Source organism: Gorilla gorilla, chromosome 23 (genome assembly GCF_029281585.2).
Source record: "Gorilla gorilla gorilla isolate KB3781 chromosome 23, NHGRI_mGorGor1-v2.1_pri, whole genome shotgun sequence".
In the NCBI taxonomy this organism is placed as follows: Eukaryota; Metazoa; Chordata; class Mammalia; order Primates; family Hominidae; genus Gorilla; species Gorilla gorilla.
The window spans coordinates 21,355,463-21,376,719 of NC_086018.1; the positions used below are offsets into that span (position 1 = coordinate 21,355,463).

Genomic DNA, 21,257 nt, shown 5'->3' on the forward strand with positions numbered 1-21,257 from the left:
CCTTTAATGAGGAGCGCTGCAGCCTGCAGGCTGTGGAATGTGGAAGAAGGAAGAGGCCCGGCAAGCTCCAGGCCCAGATCAGCTCCTCATCCAGCCTCTTACTCTGCCTGGAGTTTCACCTTGCAAGACACATCTTCAAGGATTTGGTAGAGCAAACAGTCCTGTGCTACAAGAGAGGGAGGACTCCTGGTTTCTAATTTCATGTCTGCCAACAAGTGCTAACTGACCTTAATTTAAACAAGTTATTTTCTTCCTGGGCCTCACTCTCCTCCTGCGTATCTAATGCAATTCTTGGATTTCAAAGAATACAAACTGACTCTGATTAACAGAATCAAAAATGTAATAGCTGGAAGGAAGGGGGGCAGCTCATAGCATGAAAGAAGTTCTTAGAAGCCAGGCCTGGTGAGGCATGGTGGCTCACCCACGTAATCCCAGCATTTTGGGAGGCTGAGCGGGGCCGATTGCATGGGTCCAGGAGTTTGAGAACAGTCTGGGCAATATGGTGAGACCCCATCTCTACAAAAAATTAGCTAGGAATGGGCTGGGCGCAGTGGCTCATGCCCGTAATCCCAGCACTTTGAGAGGCTGAGGCGGGTGGATCACCTGAGGTCAGGAGCTTGAGACCAGCCTGACCAACGTGGTGAAAACCCATCTCTACTAAACATACAAAAATTAGCAGGGCGTGGTGGCACACTCCTGTAGTCCTGGCTACTCGGGAGGCTGAGGCAGGAGAATCGCTTGACCCCGCAAGGCAGAGGTTGCAGTGAGCCAAGATCATACCACTGCACTCCAGCCTGGGCAACAGAACAAAACTCCATCTCAAAAAAAAAAAAAAAAAAAAAAAAAACCAATTATGGTGGCGCATGCCTGTAGACTCAGCTACTCGGGAGGCTGCGGCAGGAAGATCACCTGAGCCCAGGAGATCGAGGCTGCAGTGAGCCTTGATTGTGCCACTGTACTCCAGCCTGGATGACACAGTGAGCCCCTGTCTCAAAACAGCTGGCTTACTAGCGATCTTAGTCTATTTTTCTTGCCATAACAAAATAACTGAGACTGGGTAATGTATAAAGAACAGAAATTTACTTTCTCACAGTTCTGGAGGCTGTGAAGTCCAAGATCAAGGCACCAGCAGATTCAGTGTACTGTGAGGGCTACTCTTTCTGCTTCCAAGATGGTGCCTTGTCCCTGTGTCCTCACATGGCAGAAAGGGCGAATGCTGTGTCCTCATATGGTGAAAGACAAAAGGGCAAAAGGCACAAAGAGCCTGCCTAGTTCCCTCCAGCCCTTTTATAAAGCACTAGTCCCATCAATGAAGGTGGAGTTCTCATGGCCTAATCAATCTCCCAAAGGCCTACCTCTAAATACTGTTGCATTGCAAATTAAATTTCAACCTGAATTTTGGAAGAGACACAAACCTTCAAACCATAGCACCAGCACCGGATCAGCAAGACTGGATTAGACCACTGGGCTCATATCTGCACCGTGGGGAGTAGGGGAACAGTCACAAACAAAAGTGGGGCTCTTCCCACGAAGAAGACGGAGGTAATAACTATTGCGCGGCTATCTCATGATACCTGGTACAGTTGGCATAAGCATGAAAGGAAGAAATTAAAAATTCAAATTTAGCATGTATGCCTATTCTAATTACAGCAAATGTCTGTTCCCCTCCCCAGGACAGGGGGATGTAGTTCTTCCATTCAGCAGCTGACTGGAGCTCTGAAATGTGTTGCCCATTGTTGGGTGCTCAGGGTTGGTTGTGTAGGGGAACACAACCATCTTGGTGACAGGAAGCCCCTATTGTTCAGCCCATGTGCATTTTCTGTCCTTGCTACCCTATTTGCTTTGTTTATCACCCAACTGAGTAAGCACCGGGATGGTCAAGGGAGGCAGTTGAATGCCATCTACGGATAGAGGGTCATATTGTCCATCTGCTTATGAAGAGCCTCTTTGCAGTGGGAGGGGGCTTCTGATAAGCAGAAACATATTTATGTATATTTTCAGGTTCTGGGCTAATTTTATTTTATTTTTTATTTTTTATTTTTTTTGAGACGGAGTTTCGCTCTTATTGCCCAGGCTGGAGTGCAATGGCGTGATCTCGGCTCACCGCAACCTCTACCTCCTGGGTTCCAGTGATTTTCCTGCCTCAGCCTCCCAAGTAGTTGGAATTACAGGCGCCCACCAGCACGCCTGGCTAATTTTGTATTTTTAGTAGAGATGGGGTTTCTCCATGTTGGTCAGGCTGGTCTCGAGCTCCTGACCTCAGGTGATTCACCCACCTCGGCCTCCCAAAGTGCTGGGATTACAGGCGTGAGCCATGGCACCCAGCTATATTTTCAGGTTCTGGGCTAATTTTAAAAGATTCACCCACTTAGTGTTTCCCTGTACCTCCTTGAAACCATTCTTCAAATTCTGCTTCATCTAAGACTTTTTGTCCAACCAAATCTTTTGAAAAAGGGACAGGCCGGGTGCGGTGGCTCCTGCCTGTAATCCTAGCACTTTGGGAGACTGAGGCGGGGGGATCACCTGAGGTCAGGAGTTCAAGACCAGCCTGGCCAACATGGTGAAACCCCATCTCTACTAAAACTACAAAAATTAGACGGGCATGGTGGCGGACGCCTGTAATCCCAGCTACTCAGCAGGCTGAGGCAGGAGAATCACCTGAACCCAGGAGGCAGAGGTTGCAGTGAGCCAAGATTGTGCCACTGCGCTCCAGCCTGGTAGACAAGAGTGAGACTCCATCTCAAAAAAAAAAAAAAAAAAAAAAGGAAAAGAAGTCCATGCTAGACTAGGAACGGTGGCTCACGCCTGTAATCCCAGCACTTTGGGAGACCGAGGCGGGCGGATCAGGAGGTCAGGAGATTGAGACCATCCTGGCTAACATGGTGAAACCCCATCTCTACTAAAAAAATACAAAATAATTAGCCGGGCATGGTGGCAGGTGCCTGTAGTCCCAGCTATTTGGGAGACTGAGGCAGGAGAATGGCGTGAACCTGGGAGGCGGAGCTTGCAGTGAGCCGAGATCGTGCCACTGCACTCCAGCCTGGGTGACAGAGCAAGACTCTGTCTCAAAAAAAAAAAAAAAAGCCCATGCTAAAAAATCTGTCTATAGGATAAGTTTAAGTCCTTCATTACCTTTTAGGTCCAAGCTGATATGAGTGACCTATTCATGGGAAACTTTGGGGTCCACATTGGGCAAGTTTGGTTTATACCACTTCTATTCAGTGATGGAGTGCTGCAGGGGACACTCAACCTTAGTAGGAGGGTGTCATACAGCACCCAGTTATGATGAGTACATGGCCCTGTGGCATCCCGCAGTCTGGTGTTTATTCCCCACTAGGGCCTAGTGACAAGGCCAGGAGCTCTTTCTCCTTAAGAGGTTAGCAGGCTGGGCATGGTGGCTCATGCCTATAATTCCAGCACTTTGGGAGGCCAAGGCAAGAGGATCTCTTGAGCCCAGGAGTTTGAGACTAGCCTGGGCAACATAGCAGAACCCCATCTCTACAAAAAAAAAAAAAAAATAGAAAAAATTAGCCGGGCATCGTGGCACACACCTGTGGTCCCAGCTACTGAAGAGTCTGAGGTGGGAGGATCACTTGAGCCTGGGAGGTCGAGGCTGCAGTGAGCTGTTATAGCACCACTGCACTCAAGCCTAGGTGACATAGTGAGACCCTATCTCTGAATATATATATATATGTATATGGATAGTAATTTGCTGAAGGAGAGTAGCTCAACTTAAAAAGCTTTGGTTTTGCATTGTGATCCCTTTTTAGGGTATTTTAACTGCCACTTTGAGCACCACAGGCTCTCCTAAAGCTAAAGGGTTGAGTGGCAGAGCTCTTTGAACTTGGCTTGGGGCCACGATCATGTATAGTTGCTAGTACTCTGTGATGTGAATTTGGCTTCGACCTGCTAAAGAATATACTTCTCTTGCTTAGCACCACTCAAAGCTACCAGGTTTTCAAGTCACCTGATAAATGTGCCAGGTCACGACACCTGATGTGGTATTCTGCTGCCTCCAAAATGGAAAGAAGCTCTCAGAGGTTTGTCCCTCCTTCTTAGAGGAAGGGGACCAAGGTGCAGCAATTTGTCATGCACGTTGGAGAAAATACGCTGCCACCTCTTAGTCCTCTAGACCTCAGGAACTTCTTTGGAGTGGCAGCCCCCTATCTCGTTATTAATCTACTCTTTGTCACACTGTACCTTACCAAGACTTCTAGTGCACTTGCTGCTTCCTCTTCTCCAGGTGCTTTCTGTGTGAACTCATCAAAATAGTGGGACAGCAGCATGTCCTGTGCGATGCACAGCTCCCTGTGGAATGGACTGTGGCCTACAGCTGGGCAGCTGCTATATCCTTTTTTTTTTTTTGAGACGGAGTCTCGCTCTATCACCCAGGCTAGAGTGCAGTGGCGCGACTCGGCTCACTGCAACCTCTGCCTCCCGGGTTCAAGAGATTCTCCTGCCTCAGCCTCCTGAGTAGCTGGGATTACAGGCACGTGCCACCACACCCTGCTAAATTTTGTATTTTTAGTAGAGACGGGGTTTCACTATGTTGGTCAGGCTGGTCCCGAACCCCTGACCTCAGGTGATCCACCCGCCTCGCCCCCCGCCAAGCTGCTGATTACAGACACGTGTGTGTGTGTGTGCGTGTGTGTAGCATGGTGGGGGGAGCACAGTGCAAGACCTTGAATTTATTTATTATTTATTTATTAGATGGGTTCAAGCGATTCTCCTGCCTCAGCCTCCCCACTACCTGGGATTACAGGTGCCTGCCACCATGCCTGGCTAATTTTTGTATTTTTAGTAGAGAAGGGGTTTCACCATGTTGGCCAGGCTGGTCTCGAACTTCTGACCTCGTGATCCCCCCACCTCAGCCTCCAAAAATGCTGGGATTATAGGCATGAGCTGCTGCACCCAGCTGCTGCTATATACTTAAGGCAGATCAGTGGAGGTATATGACTGTTCCAGCAAGGTGAATGCTAAGTGTTTTTGGCAATGTCTTTGTATTGAAATGGAGCAAAATGCACTCACTAGATTGAAGTACTTAATTATTATTAATGGATTTATTAATTCCAGTGATGAAAATGTATATTATTGTAATTATAATTATTAGTTACAATTGGAGTTACCACTGGATCAAGTTTGTTATAATCTACTGTCATTTTTCATTCTCTAGACACAAGAGACCTAAGCTTTGGCTCATATTTTATCACCAATGTGCTGGTGACTTTGAGCAGAACACTGGCCACTTCTGGTCTTCAGTTTCGCTCTCAGTACAGTGAGCTATATGATCATAGTGAGCTCTCCTGGGTGATCTGTATGGCAGCACTTCTGAGCTCAATATGAGGAGCCAAAGCTAATGCTTCATCATGATGGAGCAGGTGACATTTCCAATGTCCCCTCCTTGGGTTGGTGTCTGTCCCATTGACCAAGGCATTGAGATATACAGCCATTCTGAGTTGTGAGAAGTGACTCTGTAATACATGGAGGAAAATATAAGGAAACTCTACTTGACTATCTATGCGTCTCTTCCTTCACTCTTAAAGTCCCTGTTCTTCCTCCCTGGAGTTTTACTGAATCTGAGAAATTACATATTAGTACCTTCATTGTTGCTGTTGAGACAGGGTCTCACTCTGTCACCGAGGCTGGAGTGCACTGGCGTGATCATGGCTCACTGCAGCCTCGTACTCTTGGGCTCCAGCAATCCTCCCACCTCAGCCTCCTGAGTAGCTGAAATTACAGGCGTGCGCCATCATGCACAGCTAATTTTTTTTTTTTTTTTTTTGAGACGGAATTTTGCTCTTGTTGCCCAGGCTGGAGTGCAATGGCGCAATCTCGGCTCACTACAACCTCTACCTCTCGGGTTCAAGCGATTCTCCTGCCTCAGTCTTGAGTAGCTGGGATTACAGGCATGTGCCACCATGCCTGGCTAATTTTGTATTTTTTTTTAGTAGAGACAGGGTTTCTCCATGTTGGTCAAGCTGGTCTCAAACTCCTGACCTTAGGTGATCCACCCACCTCAGCCTCCCAAAGTGCTGGGATTACAGGCGTGAGCCACCGCGCCCAGCCTAATTTTTTTTGTATTTTTTGTAGAGATGGGGTTTCATCATGTTGCCCTGCCTGGTCTCCTGGGATCAGGTAATCTGCCCTCTTCAACCTCCCAGAGTGTTGGGATTAAAGGCATGAGCCACCATGCCCAGCCCAATTTTTACAGATATTTTTAAAATTATGTGTTACAACAGACCTGTAAGTGTAGGAACTCTCATCTCATTTGACAGCAAGGATACCAGGACTCAAAGTAGTTAATGGCATACTACATACATTTGTGTGTGTGTCTAATTAAGGCTTGTTACAGTTGCAAAGAGTGGTCCCCAGGGATGGTCCCTCTGGATTGAAGCACAGCCTCTCTTTCTGTGTGTTTCACTTCCCCCAAGGAAGAAGTCCCTCCTGGTGAATAACATCTTTGTGGTGTCAGCAGCGATCCTGTTTGGATTCAGCCGCAAAGCAGGCTCCTTTGAGATGATCATGCTGGGAAGACTGCTCGTGGGAGTCAATGCAGGTATGGGGTGGGGGCTTCTCGTCCTGCCTCTCTATGCCTATTTATTAATAAATTCATTAATTCCTTTTATTTCATTTCTTCCTTCATTTCCTCCCTTTATTCATTCATTTATTTTTTATTTATGCCTACCTTTGTCACAAAAGGATGTAGTATAGCTTATCTTAAAGGGCTCATATAACTAGATATTTAAAGTAGGTACAGAACAATGGAAAAGTTGTGTAGGGGTGGGGGAATAAGCATCTCCAAACTTAACACTAACAGAGGTCCCATGTTTGAGTAACACTCTAAGCCATGAGCTTCCTGGTAGCCAAAGTGTAAAGGGATATAGGATGAGTTTTCTGATCTTCTCTCAGAAGCAGAATGGCCTGTTAGGTACTCCTCGATTTCTGGGGCTTTTCACGTGAGAGAGCAGAATTTTGAGTACATCCACCTGGGTTTTTAGGGGCTCCAACCAATAAGTCATCTCTTGACGCCCTACTGTTTATACAGCCCAGTGGTGATGTTATCTATATGATGCTATCTATATTAGTTATCTATATGTTTGAAACAAATAACCCCAAAATTAAGTGACTGAAAATAATCAACTTTTATAATCTCACAGTTTCTGTGGGCCAGGAACCCAGGAATGTCTTAGGTAGGTGGCTCTGGCTTGGGGTCTCTGACGGGGCTGTGCTCAAGCTGTCAGGGCTGCACACGTCAGAAGGGTTGGCTGGGGCTGGAGGATCCACTTCCAAGATGCTCCCTCACGTGCCACTGGCAGGAGGTCTCAGCTGCCCACTTTGGGGGGCTCTCCACAGAGCTGCTTGAGGATCTTCACAACATGGCAGCTGGCTTCCTCCAGAGTGATCTGAGGGGGTGAGGAGGGGAGGGAGAGAGAGGGAGACACGGAGACAGAGAGAGGGCATGTGCAAGGAGAAGTCCAGGTGCTTTTTATGTCCTAATTCCAGAGGTCATACACCATTATTCTGCTCATTAGAAGTGAGTTACTAAGAGTAGCCCACGATCCAGGGGAAAGGAACCAGGTCAGACTTTGTCTTCATGTCCCAAGTACCCATCAGAGAAGGAATCCCCAGCTAAATGTTTGTGGGAAGAGCAGGGGCACCTCCGAGACTCCTTGGCAATCAGCATAGCTGCCTTCCTTCCAGTTATCTTTGCCCAACTCGTAGATAGAGGGGCAGGACCTTGATGGGAGAACCCCTAGGTCAGGGAGGGCATACTGCATTCCCAGGGGCGTGACACCACAACACAGTGGCCTCTTAGCTTTTGCCATTTGTCACCCTCTGGGAGGGCGCTGGGGTGCTCTCCAGCTCTCTGTTTTCCTGAGGGCAGTGTAGGTGCCGGGGTCTTCCCTGGGGGAGCCAGGGTGAGGTGAGAGCAGCTGTAGTGATCAATGAAGGAATTGACATGAGTGCTGGGACAGCTGGTAGGCATCCAGGATGTGGTCCTACCTTCCTCCTCCCACCCCCCGCACAGCCCCGTCAGAGTCCTTCACACTCGGATCCCAGTGATGGGACCTAGGAAGAGCCCATGAACATGTGGTACTGTGGCCAGGGACCAGGATGGGAGCGGATCTGAGAAAGCCCTCCCTCAGAAGTTCTGAAGAGTAGAGTTGGGATCCTGTTGGCCTTTTAGCAGGTGAAGCAGAACCCCTGAGTGTGGGGGGTGAGGGATCAGCCCTCAGTGCCAGGATCCAGTTGAGTGGCTGGACAGTGCTGAGTGGGGCAGGGGAGACAGGCTGGGTGTCGTGGAGAGGGGGTCCCAGCTGGTGGCTGACGTGCCTCTGCTGTGCACATGTCCAGGCGTGAGCATGAACATCCAGCCCATGTACCTGGGGGAGAGCGCCCCTAAGGAGCTCCGAGGAGCTGTGGCCATGAGCTCAGCCATCTTTACGGCTCTGGGGATCGTGATGGGACAGGTGGTTGGACTCAGGTAAGCACCCCTCCCCCACATGCATTGAGTATTTCGGAGATACCAGTAAAAGCGTTTCTTCACCTAAATGTCTCCCCTACCCACTAGTAGATTAAAGCATTGTTGCTTTGCATGAAGGCATCGAATCCTCTATCCACATCTCTGCTGCCAATTCACAAAATGGGTATCAGTCAACACACTGCAATGTGAATCCCTTTTCCCATCCTCTCCAGGTCAGGGAGCAAAGAACAGGTCTTCACAGAGGAGAGGGTGAAGATTTGGGCTTTCAAAGAGAAACGTGTTCCAGTCATTCCAGAAAAAAGAGGAGAAGGCAGAGCCTGGACCCTTGGGAAAAGGAGTTGCTAGGGATGAGGTGGGGCAGTGGCCCTGTCCTCTCTTGGTCCCAACCTGGGTGGGAGGGATCTAGATGTTCAGACCCAGACTTGGATAGGAAGAGGCACGGGGCAATTGCAGACTCTCTGCAGGGAGGTGTGTAGGTGGGCAGGAGAGCAGGGTGGTAGGACTCTGGCAAAGAGGCATCTGGCCTGGCCTCTCCTCTGCCTCCTTAGGGAGCTCCTAGGTGGCCCTCAGGCCTGGCCCCTGCTGCTGGCCAGCTGCCTGGTGCCCGGGGCGCTCCAGCTCGCCTCCCTGCCTCTGCTCCCTGAAAGCCCGCGCTACCTCCTCATTGACTGTGGTGACACCGAGGCCTGCCTGGCAGGTGAGTCTCTGTCCTTGGGCTCCCAGACTGCCCTTGACCAAGGGGTGCATCTCCCCAGAGTATACGGGTCCCCATTTCGTAGGTTTCATTTATCAAGGAAAAGCTATCCCTGTCTTTGTGCCTCAATTTCATGATCTGCCTATACCTGCCTTCAATCAGAACTCTATCAAGTGGCTGTCCTAATTGCCAGGCAGCAGAATGGATCAGACCTAGCCACTGTTATTCAAGAACTCCAGAGTGGTGCGGAGAAACACACGCACACGCACACACACACACACACACGGTGAAACACCTGTGCAAGACCTCACCTACCCAGTGCCAACTGGGTGATGGTCATCTTATCAGTTAACTTTGGCTACAGTAAGAATGCCTAAGGAACAATCGCAACATTTCTGCTTTAAAGCAACAATTATTTACTGCATCTTTTATTCATGTACTTGCCTGGCTGGCTGCACAGCTCTGCTGATCTCAGCTGGGCTAGTTCACAGTGTGGGGTGGGGGAGGGGGGCAGTGGTGAGGTTCAGCTGCGGGTTGGCCTGTAGGGGTGGGTTGCCCCTACACACCTGTGGGTCTTTCTCGTAAGGTGGAACGAGAGACTTAGGAAAGAAAAAGACACAGAGACAAAGTATAGAGAAAGAAATAAGGGGACCCGGGGGACCAGCGTTCAGCATATGGAGGATCCCGCCAGCCTCTGAGTTCCCTTAGTATTTATTGATCATTCGTGGGTGCTTAAAGAAAAGGGGGTTGTGTCAGGGTCACAAGACAATAGTGGGGAGAGGGTCAGCAGACAAACACGTGAACAAAGGTCTTTGCATCATAGACAATGTAAAGGATTAAGTGCTGTGCTTTTAGATATGCATACACATAAACATCTCAATGCTTTACAAAGCAGTATTGCTGCCCGCAGGTCCCACCTCCAGCCCTAAGGCGGTTTTTCCCTATCTCAGTAGATGGAGCATACAATCGGGTTTTATACCGAGACATTCCATTGCCCAGGGACAGGCAGGAGACAGATGCCTTCCTCTTGTCTCAACTGCAAGAGGCATGCCTTCCTCTTATACTAATCCTCCTCAGCACAGACCCTTTACGGGTGTCGGGCTGGGGGACGGTCAAGTCTTTCCCTTCCCACGAGGCCATATTTCAGACTATCACATGGGGAGAAACCTTGGACAATACCTGGCTTTCCTAGGCAGAGGTCCCTGCGGCCTTCCGCAGTTTTTGTGTCCCTGGGTACTTGAGATTAGGGAGTGGTGATGACTCTTAAGGAGCATGCTGCCTTCAAGCATCTGTTTAACAAAGCACATCTTGCACCGCCCTTAATCCATTTAACTCTGAGTTGACACAGCACATGTTTCAGAGAGCAGGGGGTTGGGGGTAAGGTTATAGATTAACAGAATCTCAAGGCAGAGGAATTTTTCTTAGTACAGAACAAAATGGAGTCTCCTATGTCTACTTCTTTCTATACAGACACAGCAACAATCTGATCTCTCTTGCTTTTCCCCACATTGGCCGGTCTAGGCTGGTCTGGACTGGAGCCATTCAGCTTTGCTGCACTTTCTGTCCTCTCACTTTTGGTACCAACGAGTTAGCCTAGGAATAGCATGGTGATGGCAGAGAAACAAGAAAGCAAATCCAGTTGCATAAGCGCTTTCCAAACCTTTGGTTCCCTCGTGCCATTAACATTCCATTGGCCAAAGTGAGTCAGTCATGCTGCCGAATCCCAAGTCAAGGGATGGGAAAATTGATGGCGTATCCTCTCCCATCGCAACGGGTGTGGATTTAAGGAGGGGTGAAGACCGGGGCCCATTAGTGTACTCTTCTCTGTCACCATGGCCGCAATTATTACTTATGTCTCTCTGTGCAAAATGTGTTCAGTCCCATCCCAGGATCCCCCAAAGTCTCATCCAATCATGGCATCGGGCTTGAAGTCCCAGATCTTAGGCCACATTAAGTCTATATGGGCCTTTTCTTGACCCAGAAACCTAGGATCTAGAAAGATAAGTCTTCTTCCCTTCCCACACTCAGCATGCAATGGTGAAAAGTAAGATGAGGTAACCAAAATTAATGCTCTCATTTCAAAAACGAGGAAGCAAGGCAGGCACAGAGCAGTCACTAATCTATAACAATTCTGAAGCGCCCCTAGGAAAATATGGCCATGTCCCCTGCCTTGGGGGTAGGGAGTATTCTTTGTTCAAGTTCCAGCTCTGTCCCCTACCCCCTAGGAAGGGCACCCCAGGCCATGGTTCTTTTATTTTTTTTATTTTTTTTATCTTTTAGAGACAGGTTCTCGCTTTTCCAGGCTGGAGTGCTGTGGCTGTTCATAGGCATGACCCCATTGTTGATCAGCATGGAAGTTTTCTTCTTTTTTGTTGTTGTTTTTTTTGGTTTTGTTTGGGACAGGGTCTCACTCTGTCGCCCAGGCTGGAGTGGTGTGATCTCAGCTCACTGCAACCTCCGCCTCCCAGGCCCAATTAATTCTCCCACCTCAGCCTTCTGAGTAGCTGGGACTACTGGCCCGTGCCACCACGCTTGGCTAATTTTTTTTTATTATTGTATTTTTTGTAAAGATGGAGTTTCACCTTTTTGCCTGGGCAGGTCTCAAACTCCTGAGCTCAAATGATCCACCCCGCTTGGCCTCCCAAAGTGCGTGGATTATAGGCATGAGCCATTGTATCTGGCTAGCATGAGAGTTTTGAACTGTCCCATTTCCAACCTGGGCCAGTGCATTCCTCCTTAGGCAGCCTGATGGTCCCTGCTCCTGGGACGTCACTATATTGATGCTGAACTTAGTGCAGACACCTGATCTGCCTAGCGTACTACAACCCAGAGTTCCTGGGCCCAGGCGATCCTCCTGTCTCAGCCTCCTGAGTAGCTGGGACTCTAGGCACACACCACTATGCGTGGCTCTCCATGCTTCTTGGGTCTACCCTCTGAGATGTTTTTCCTTTTCTATCACCTTCCTTGATTCCTTCTGAAGAGGGCGTTGCACAATGTGCTGCTTTTGATGGTTGAGCAAATTTCTCAGCCTGCTTCCTGCCTATAGAGAGTTGGGGCAGGCTGGGCGCCAGCTCACACCTGTAATCCCAGGGAGGCTGAGGCGGGCAGATCACGAGGTCAAGAGATCGAGACCAGCCTGGCCAACATGGTGAAACCCCATCTCTAATAACAATACAAAAATTATCTGGGTATGGTGGCACGTACCTGTAGTCCCAGCTACTAGGGAGGCTGAGGCAGGAGAATTGCTTGAACCCGAGAGGCGGAGGTTGCAGTGGGCCAAGATTGTGCCAGTGCACACTGCACTCCAGCCTGGTGACAGAGTGAGACTCCATCTCAAATAAAAAAAAAAAAGAAAAGAAAGTTGGGGCACAGAAGTCTTTATATTTCAAATTGTCCTGGTCTTTTTTTTGTCCAAACTGGCAGAGCTTTTGCCAATACAACTTTCTCAAAAATGATGTGAGTTTTCTATGTATTCGAGGTTTTTTCATGTGTCAACAAACCACGCTCACAATTATTTTTGAGACAGCCTTCTCTCCCAAGGCCTAATTGCTGGTATTTAGGGTATGTCAGGCTACCGTGAACCAACACCCTCAAGCCTCCTAAATGCCCCCTTTTCTAGCTGTGAGGGTCTGTGAGGCACTGCTTTAAGCCACACTCTTGATTTGATCTTTACTATGAGTCCATGGCTTCCTGGCAGTGCTCTGGATTTGATCTTTGCTCACAGGCTGTTACTTAATTTGGGATTCTTTTGCTAGCGGGAGAGGATAGAGGCGAGAAAACATTTTTTGTTGTTGTTTTCAACTAACCCAGTGTTTCTGAAATATGCTACGTTTAATTAAATTTTGTTGCCTCTGAATTCTGCTTGCAAACTGGCCAGTTATTTTCTGAGCTAATTCTTCATGTCTTACAGCAAGCTTAGAATATGCATCTAACAGCAACCAGTTCATGCTTTCAACATTTGGAGTTTTCTTTGCTCAAGTCCATAAGTTCACTGAGCCCATTTTCTTTCTTCCATGTTACTGCACTATATAACATAGCTTTTCATTTCTCCAACCTCATTGCCGTCCTCTGCCTCGTCTTGGAACTGATACCATATTTCACAGGTCTTTGTTACGGTAGCACCAACTCCTGGTGCCAATTTATTGATCAGCTTTCTATTGCTGACTAATAGATGATCATAACATCTCGGTGGTAAAGAAACAAACAAAAAAAGCAATTATTTAGCCTAAGCCTCTAAGTCCTCTGGGCTGGGCTGATCTAGGATGGTTCTGGCTGATAGCTCTGCTGATCTTGGTCATTCCTGCAACTGCAGCTCAGCTGGGCATTGGCTGATCTAGAATAGTCCCAGTGAGGGTGGCTCAGCTGGGCCCCTTTGGCTGTCCATGTCTCTTGTCATCCTCCTGGCTAGCCTGGAAAGTTCTCATGAAGGCAGAAGAGCAAGTAGAAGTGAGCAAGGCCTCTTAAGGCTTAGGCTGGAACATGGCACGCCCTCACTGCAGCCTCATCCTATTGGCCGAGCCCAGAGCCAGGAGCAGGGATGTAGGCAGTACTTGCCCCTTTAGTGGGAGGAACTGCAAAATCACACAGCAAGCAGTGTGGGTGCAGGAAGGGGTGAAGAATTGGGTTTGATAATGTGCTGCAATAGTCATGTCCTGTCTGATATGTCCGCAGAACCCTGCGTTTCTTTCTAAAGCCTTTTTTCATCCATGGTGGCAACACCGCAACAGCCCTGAGAAATGTCAGGGCCAGGAAGATCATCTCCATCTGACCAGGGAGGCAAACAGAGAGAGACAGATTGAGAGCGACAGAGGCAGAGAGAGAGAAACACACACACACACAGACAGACACAGAGACAGAGAGATTGAGAGAGGCAGAGGCAGAGAGAGAGAGAAACACACACACACACAGACAGACACAGAGACAGAGAGATTGAGAGAGGCAGAGGCAGAGAGAGAGAGAGACACACACACACACACACACAGACTCAGAGATAGTGAGCCAAGAAGGTGGTGGGATGGAGGGGGGCGTCCCTGTAGGGGGACCAAAGAGGGGCTTGGGGACGGGGAGCTCAGTACCCTCCTCCCTGGCTCAGCACTACGGCGGCTACGGGGCTCCGGGGACTTGGCAGGGGAGCTGGAGGAGCTGGAGGAGGAGCGCGCTGCCTGCCAGGGCTGCCGTGCCCGGCGCCCATGGGAGCTGTTCCAGCATCGGGCCCTGAGGAGACAGGTGACAAGCCTCGTGGTGCTGGGCAGTGCCATGGAGCTCTGCGGGAATGACTCGGTGAGACCCCTGCCCCGCCGCACACCCTGGGCCCGGGTGCTTGGTGTTGCAGGCCGCTGGGAGCCATGGGAGGTGGAAGGGAGCCCAGGCCTGAAAGCCACCCTCTCCCAGGTGTACGCCTACGCCTCCTCCGTGTTCCGGAAGGCAGGAGTGCCAGAAGCGAAGATCCAGTATGCGATCATCGGGACTGGGAGCTGCGAGCTGCTCACGGCGGTTGTTAGTGTGAGTCTGGAGGGTGCCCTTCCTCCACCAGCCCTGTGGGGAGGGACCCCCAGGTCCTCTGCATTAAACCAGTTTACACTCCAGCTTATGGTGTTAAAATGCAGTGAGGGGCCAGGTGCGGTGGCTCACGCCTGTAAGCCCAGCACTTTGGGAGGCCGAGGTGGGTGGATCACGAGGTCAGGAGTTCGAGACCAGCCTGGCCAACATAGTGAAACCCCCGTCTCTACTAAAAAATACAAAAAATTATCCGGGCATGGTGGCGGGCGCCTGTAATCCCAGGTACTCGGGAGGCTGAGGCAGGAGAATCGCATGAACCCAGTAGGTGGAGGTTGCAGTGAGCCGAGATGGTGCCATTGCACTCCAGCCCAGGCAATAGTGCTGAGGTGGGATCAGGAGTTGGAGACCAGCCTGGGCAACATGGTGAAACCCCGTCTCTACAAAAAATACAAAAATTAGCCAGGCGTGGTGGTCTTCGCCTGTAGTGCTAGCTACTGGCGAGGCTGAGGTGGGAGGATCACTTGAGCCTAGGAGGTTGAGACTGCAGTAAACCGAGATTGTGCCACTGCACTCCAGCGTGGGCTGGACCGGTGAGACCCTGTCTCAATCAATCAATCAATGCAGTGAGTTAGAGAGCATCTATTGAGCATCTACGGTTTGCGGGTCACTTCCAGCACCATTTTGAGATGCGGAAACTGGCTGAAGTTGGGTGATTGATTGACCAAGTTCCTTTGGGAAATTAATAAAGTCACACTGAAGCAATAAACTACCCTCACCTCCACCACCAGCTTTCTCAGGAGACCCCTTCCCATTGCCTGCCCCCGACCTCAGGGACCATGGCTGGGTGTGTGGGTCTGTGCTTTCTGCCTTTGCAGTGTGTGGTAATCGAGAGGGTGGGTCGGCGCATGCTGCTCATCGGTGGGTACAGCCTGATGACCTGCTGGGGGAGCATCTTCACTGTGGCCCTGTGCCTGCAGGTAGCTGGGGTGGATGAGGGCTGGGGGGTCCAGGCCGGGCTGACTTCCACCTCACCCCCGCCCCGTCCACGGCAGAGCTCCTTCCCCTGGACACTCTACCTGGCCATGGCCTGCATCTTTGCCTTCATCCTCAGCTTTGGCATTGGCCCTGGTGAGTGGGCCCAAGGGGCTCTGGGCATCCGTCATCACACAGAAGGAGTGATGGGTGCCTGGGTGCACAGTGGGTGGGTGTGAATGCAATGTCCCCTGCAGGCCCTCAGAGACCACATCATGCCGGGGCTTCTGGGAGGGAATGGCAGGAGGAGAGCACTGAGGGGCCCCCTATACAGACTGGGCCTGGGCTCCCACTCCCATGTCTGGGCTGGGGTCGGGGAGAGGCAGGCAGGGAGCCCTGGCCAGCAGCCCCCTGTCCCTGCCCCTCCTTCTAGCTGGAGTGACGGGGATCCTGGCCACAGAGCTGTTTGACCAGATGGCCAGGCCTGCTGCCTGCATGGTCTGCGGGGCGCTCATGTGGATCATGCTCTTCCTGGTCGGCCTGGGATTTCCCTTCATCATGGTAGGCCCGCCCCTCCCGCTGGGGGCCCTGCCTTAGGCTGTGTCCCTGTCATCCCGAGAACCCCAGCGGGAGGCTTCCATCCAGGGAGACTGAGACTGAAAGGGAGGGGTCTTAGGGGAGCAAAGAGGGGGGCAAATCCCTCCTCACGACCTGTCATGGGCCTTCTGTTTAGGGGTTGATGGAGCCACACCAGGTCTTGGGGTCTTTTTTAATCCGCAGGAGGCCTTGTCCTACTTCCTCTATGTCCCTTTCCTTGGTGTCTGTGTCTGTGGGGCCATCTACACTGGCCTGTTCCTTCCTGAGACCAAAGGCAAGACCTTCCAAGAGATCTCCGAGGAATTACACAGACTCAACTTCCCCAGGCGGGCCCAGGGCCCCACGTGGAGGAGCCTGGAGGTTATCCAGTCGACAGAACTCTAGTCCCAAAGGGGTGGCCAGAGCCAAAGCCAGCTACTGTCCTGTCGTCTGCTTCCTGCCAGGGCCCTGGTCCTTACTCCCTCCTGCATTCCTCATTTAAGGAGTGTTTATTGAGCACCCTTTGTGTGCAGACATGGCTCCAGGTGCTTAGCAATCAATGGTGAGCGTGGTGTTCCAGGCTAAAGGTAATTAACTGACAGAAAATCAGTAACAACATAATTACAGGCTGGTTGTGGCAGCTCATGACTGTAATCCCAGCACTTTGGGAGGCCAAGATGGGAGGATCAATTGAGGCCAGAGTTTGAAACCAGCCTAGGTAACATAGTAAGACCCCCTATCTCTACAAAAAATTTTAAAAATTAGCTGGGTGTGGTGGTATGTGCTAACAGCTCTAGCTACTCAGGAGGCTGAGGCAGCAGGATCACTTGAGTCCAAGAGTTCAAGGTAGCAGTAAGCTACGATCACACCACTGCATGCCAGACTGGGTGACAGAGGGAGACTTCATCTCTTTAAAACATAATAATAATAATTACAGACTCAGGAAATGCAGTGAAAGAAAAATACAGGTTGGCCAGGTGAGGTGGCTGATGCCTGTAATCCCAGCACTTTGGGAGGCCAAGATGGGAAGATTGCTTTGAGTACAGAAGTTTGAGACCAGCCTGGGCCACATAGTAAGATCCTGTTTCTACCAAAAAAAAAAAAAAAATTAGCTGGGTGTGGTGGTACATGCCTGTGGTCCCAGCTACTCAGGAGGCTGAAATGGGAGGATCACTTGAGCCCAGGAGGTCGAGGCTGCAGTGAGTCCTAATTGAGCCACTGCACTCCAGCCTGGACAACAGAAAGAGACCATGTTTCAGAAAAAATAAATACAGGTTGTAGTGGGGATGGGTATGCATACCAGGAGGCCCGACCTCGTCTGAGAGGGGAGTGGTCAGAAAAGAATTTTCTGAGGAATTGATGTTTTTAATCAACTTTACTGAGGTATAATTTATACATAACCAACTGCATCCATTTTTAAGTATATATTTGGCGAGTTTTGAGTTCTAAGTATAGTTTTGGCGAGTGTATACACTTGGGAAACACCACTGCAATCAAGATGGAACCTTTACCCTACCCCAAGGCACCCACATGCCCGTTTGCTATCAGTAACCTACCCCAGCCCCAGACCCAGGGAACCACTGACCTGCCTTCTGCCTCAATTAGTCAGATTTGCCTTTTTTCAGAATCTGAAGTCATTCCGTACTGTATGTACACATTTATGTCTGGCTTGGCTCCAGATAAAGTTTTTGGGATTCATGCATGTTGTTGCACGTATTAGGAGAGACTCCTTTGTATTGCTGAGTAGTATTCCCCTCTGTGGTTAGACCATGATTTATTTATCCATCTACCTGTTGGTGAATATTTTGGCTGTTTCTAATTCTTGGCCATCATGAATAAAACTGCTGTGAATGTTCCTACAATAATCATTGTCTAAACATATGTTTTTATTTCTTTTGTGTCTTAGTCCGTCGGGCTGCTATAACTAAGAACCACAGCCTGGGTGGCTTATAAACAACAGAAATTTATTTTTCATGGTTCTGGAGGCTGGGAAGTCCAAGATCAAGGTGCCAGTGGATTCAGTGTCTGCTGAGGGCCCATGTCTTGATTCATAGATGGCAGTCTTCTTGCTGTGTCCTCCTAGACATGGCAGAAGGGGCAAGGGAGCTCTCTGGGGTCTCTTTTATAAGGGCACCAATCCCATTCATGCAGGCTCTGCCCTCATGACCTAATCACCTCCCAAGAGGCCCAAAGGCCCTACCTCCAAGTACCATCATATGAGGGATTAGGTTTCAAGGTATGAACCTGGGGAGGACATAAACAGTCAGTCTAGCTTTTTGGGTAAATGAATTGCTGGGCTTAATAATAAATGTATATTTAACTGTATAAAAATTGTTTTCCAAAGTGGTTGATTATACTGTTTCACATTCTCATTAATAATGTATGAGTTCTGGATACTCCAGATCCTCATCAGCACTTGGTATTGTCAGTCTTTTCAATTTAGCCATTCTAGTGAGTGTGTAATGGTATCTTGTCATTTAATTGTGGTATTTCCCTAATGACTAATAATGTTTGACATCTTTTCATGTGCTCAGTATGGCCATTCATGGGTTTTCTTTTATGAATAATTTGTTCAAATATTTTGTCTACTTTTTTGTTGTTGTTGTTGTTGAGACAGGGTTCTCTCTCTGTCGCCCAGGCTGGAGGGCAGTGGAATGAACTCAGCTCATTGCAACCTCTGACTCCTGGACTCAACCGATCCTCCCACCTCAGCCCCTCAAGTAGGTGGGACCACAGGCGTGAGCCACCATGCCCTGCTACTTTTTGTATTTTTGGTAGAGATGGGATTTTGCCATGTTGGCCAGGCAAGTTTCAAACTCCTGACATCAAGTGATCCACCCACCTTGGCTTCTCAAAGTGCTGGGATTACAGGCATGAGCCACCGCACCCAGCCCTTATCTGCTATTTTTATCAGGTTGGTTGTCATTATTTTTTAAATGTGGGCATTTTTTATACATTCTGGAAGCTAGTACTTTGTTAAATATATAGTATTGTAAATATTTTCCTGCAGTCCGTAGCTTGCCTTTTTTATTTTCTTAATGCTACCTAAGAGCAGAATTTTTTTTTTTTTTTGGGATGGAATCTCGCTCTGTCACCCAGGCTGGAGTGCAGTGGCGCGATCTCGGCTCACTGCAGCCCTGCCTCCTGGGTTTAAGCAATTCTCCTGCCTCAGCCTCCTGAGTAGCTGGGACTACAGGCACGTGCTGCCATGCTCTGCTCATTTTTTTGTAGTTTTAGTAGAGACGGGGTTTCACCATGTTGGCCAGGATGGTCTTGATCTCCTGACCTCGTGATCTGCTTGCCTCGGCCTCCCAAAATGCTGGGATTATAGGCGTGAGCCACCTGGCCTGGCCGAACAGAAATTTTTATTTTGGTAAAGTCTGATTTATCAGTTTTTGGTTTTTGTGATTCATGCTTTTTGTGCCATAAGATATCTTTGCCTATCCCAATGTTGCAAAGATTTTCTTCCAAATGTTGGATAGTTTTAGCTTTTACACTTATGTTGCTGATGATGAATTTCAAGTTAATTTTTGGGTATGGTGTGAGGGGCTGAAGTTCCTTTTTTTGGGTGGGGGGGGAACAGGGTCTCACTGTGTGTTGCCTAGACTGGAGTGCAAGTGACGTGATCTCAGCTCACTGCAACCTCTACCTTCCAGACTCAAGCAATCCTCCCACCTCAGCCTCCTGAGTAGCTGGGACTACGGATGCGTGCCACCATGCCTGGCTAATTTTTTTTTTTTTTTTTGAGATGGAGTCTTGCTCTTTCGCCCAGGCAGGACTGCAGTGGCACTATCTCGGCTCACTGCAACCTCTGCCTCCCAGGTTCACGCCATTCTCTTGCCTCAGCCTCCCGAGTAGCTGGGACTACAGGTGCCCGCCACCACACCCGGCTAGCCTGGCTAATTTTTATTTTGTTTTGTTTTGTTTTATTGTTTTTCTTGGTTTTTTTGTAGAGACAGGCTTTTGCCATGTTGTTCAGACTGGTCCTGAACTCATGGACTCAAGCCGTTCGTTTGCCAAAGTGCTGGGATTACAGGAATGAGTCACCACGCCTGGCCCTTTTTTCTTTTCTTTCTTTTTTTTTGAAATGGCTATCTGGTCGTACCAGCACCATTTGCTTAAAAAAAAAGCCATCTTTTCTTCATTATTTTACTTTGGTGCCTAAATAAAGAAAATCAGTGGACTATTGTTGTATAAGAAAGAATTTGGCTTTTGTCAGGAAACAGTGACTGTTAAAGAGAAGTGGTGGGGCTGTGGGTTCCCTGGGGAGAGAGAAATCTCTGGGTCAGGGCGTCAGTAGAGGTCTCAGGGAGAAGGTGACTCTGAGCTGGCTTCCCAAGGATAGGCTCAGCTGGGGGCCTTTTAAAAGCTAGAGCCTTGGTGGCATGTGCCTGTAGTCCCAGCTACTTGGGAGGCTGAGGTGGGAGGATCTCTGGAGCCCGAGAGTTGGAGATTACAGTGAGCTATGATTGCACCAGTGCACTCCAGCCTGGGCCACAGAGCGAGGCCTTGTTTCTACCGAAAAAAGGAAAAAAAAAAGAAAAAAGCTGGAGCCACTGGGAGGCAGCAGCGTTGCAGGATGGGAATGAAGCTACCGTGTCCAGTCACTGTGGAGTCCAGGAGGCAGGAGTCCAGGAGTCCAGGAGCCCTCCCAGGAGCCCTGTGTGTGGTCACTCTGCCCCTCTGTGTCCATCCACCCTGATCCTGCCTCTGTTGACCTGCTCCCCAGCTTACCTTTGTGCTCCAAATGGCTTCCCTGGCCGCCCTGGCTGCAGACCTCCAACGTAGAGTCATGAGTAAGAATCCGTTGACAAGCACCCCTGAGATCCTGGGGTACATGCCACGAGCAGAGCAGGCATCAGGTGACACCCAGGTCCCGGCCTGCCTCGGACACACATGGTGCCCCGGTCCCCAGCCTGAGCCCTGCCCTCTCACTCACCACCCACGCAGCCGGAATTGGCTCTGGCCACTCTGGGAGGGCGGGGTGGGGGTTGCAAGTCCCTTGTTACCCAGGAAGCCCCTCAGTTAGGG

General features: G+C 49.6%; 1 protein-coding gene and 1 long non-coding RNA gene across 20 annotated transcripts in view; one reads left to right on the forward strand and one right to left on the reverse strand.

Moving 5' to 3' along the window:
* The window catches only part of SLC2A11 (solute carrier family 2 member 11), a 31,305-nt gene extending 12,081 nt beyond the window's left edge, over positions 1 to 19,224 (forward strand). For 3 of the 19 annotated variants that reach the window (XM_004063159.5, XM_055375136.2, XM_004063158.5), the window contains exons 4-12: positions 6,432 to 6,556; positions 8,356 to 8,485; positions 9,034 to 9,182; positions 14,272 to 14,459; positions 14,571 to 14,681; positions 15,554 to 15,655; positions 15,731 to 15,806; positions 16,084 to 16,211; positions 16,431 to 18,091. In XM_004063159.5, the coding sequence (XP_004063207.1) occupies positions 6,432 to 6,556; positions 8,356 to 8,485; positions 9,034 to 9,182; positions 14,272 to 14,459; positions 14,571 to 14,681; positions 15,554 to 15,655; positions 15,731 to 15,806; positions 16,084 to 16,211; positions 16,431 to 16,631 (1,210 nt within the window). In that variant the 3' untranslated portion in view covers positions 16,632 to 18,091. Of the gene's footprint in view, positions 1 to 6,431; positions 6,557 to 8,355; positions 8,486 to 9,033; positions 9,183 to 14,271; positions 14,460 to 14,570; positions 14,682 to 15,553; positions 15,807 to 16,083; positions 16,212 to 16,404; positions 18,092 to 18,843 lie in introns of those variants that run through there. The other 16 variants (XM_063704689.1, XM_063704687.1, XM_063704688.1 and 13 more) reach the window with 9 other exon arrangements.
* Positions 18,170 to 21,106, reverse strand: LOC129529609 (uncharacterized). Its single transcript, XR_008675157.1, has 2 exons — positions 20,961 to 21,106; positions 18,170 to 18,305 (listed from the first exon to the last, which is right to left on the reverse strand). It is a non-coding gene; the product is annotated as an uncharacterized lncRNA (long non-coding RNA).
* Between the last annotated feature and the right edge of the window lie 151 nt (positions 21,107 to 21,257).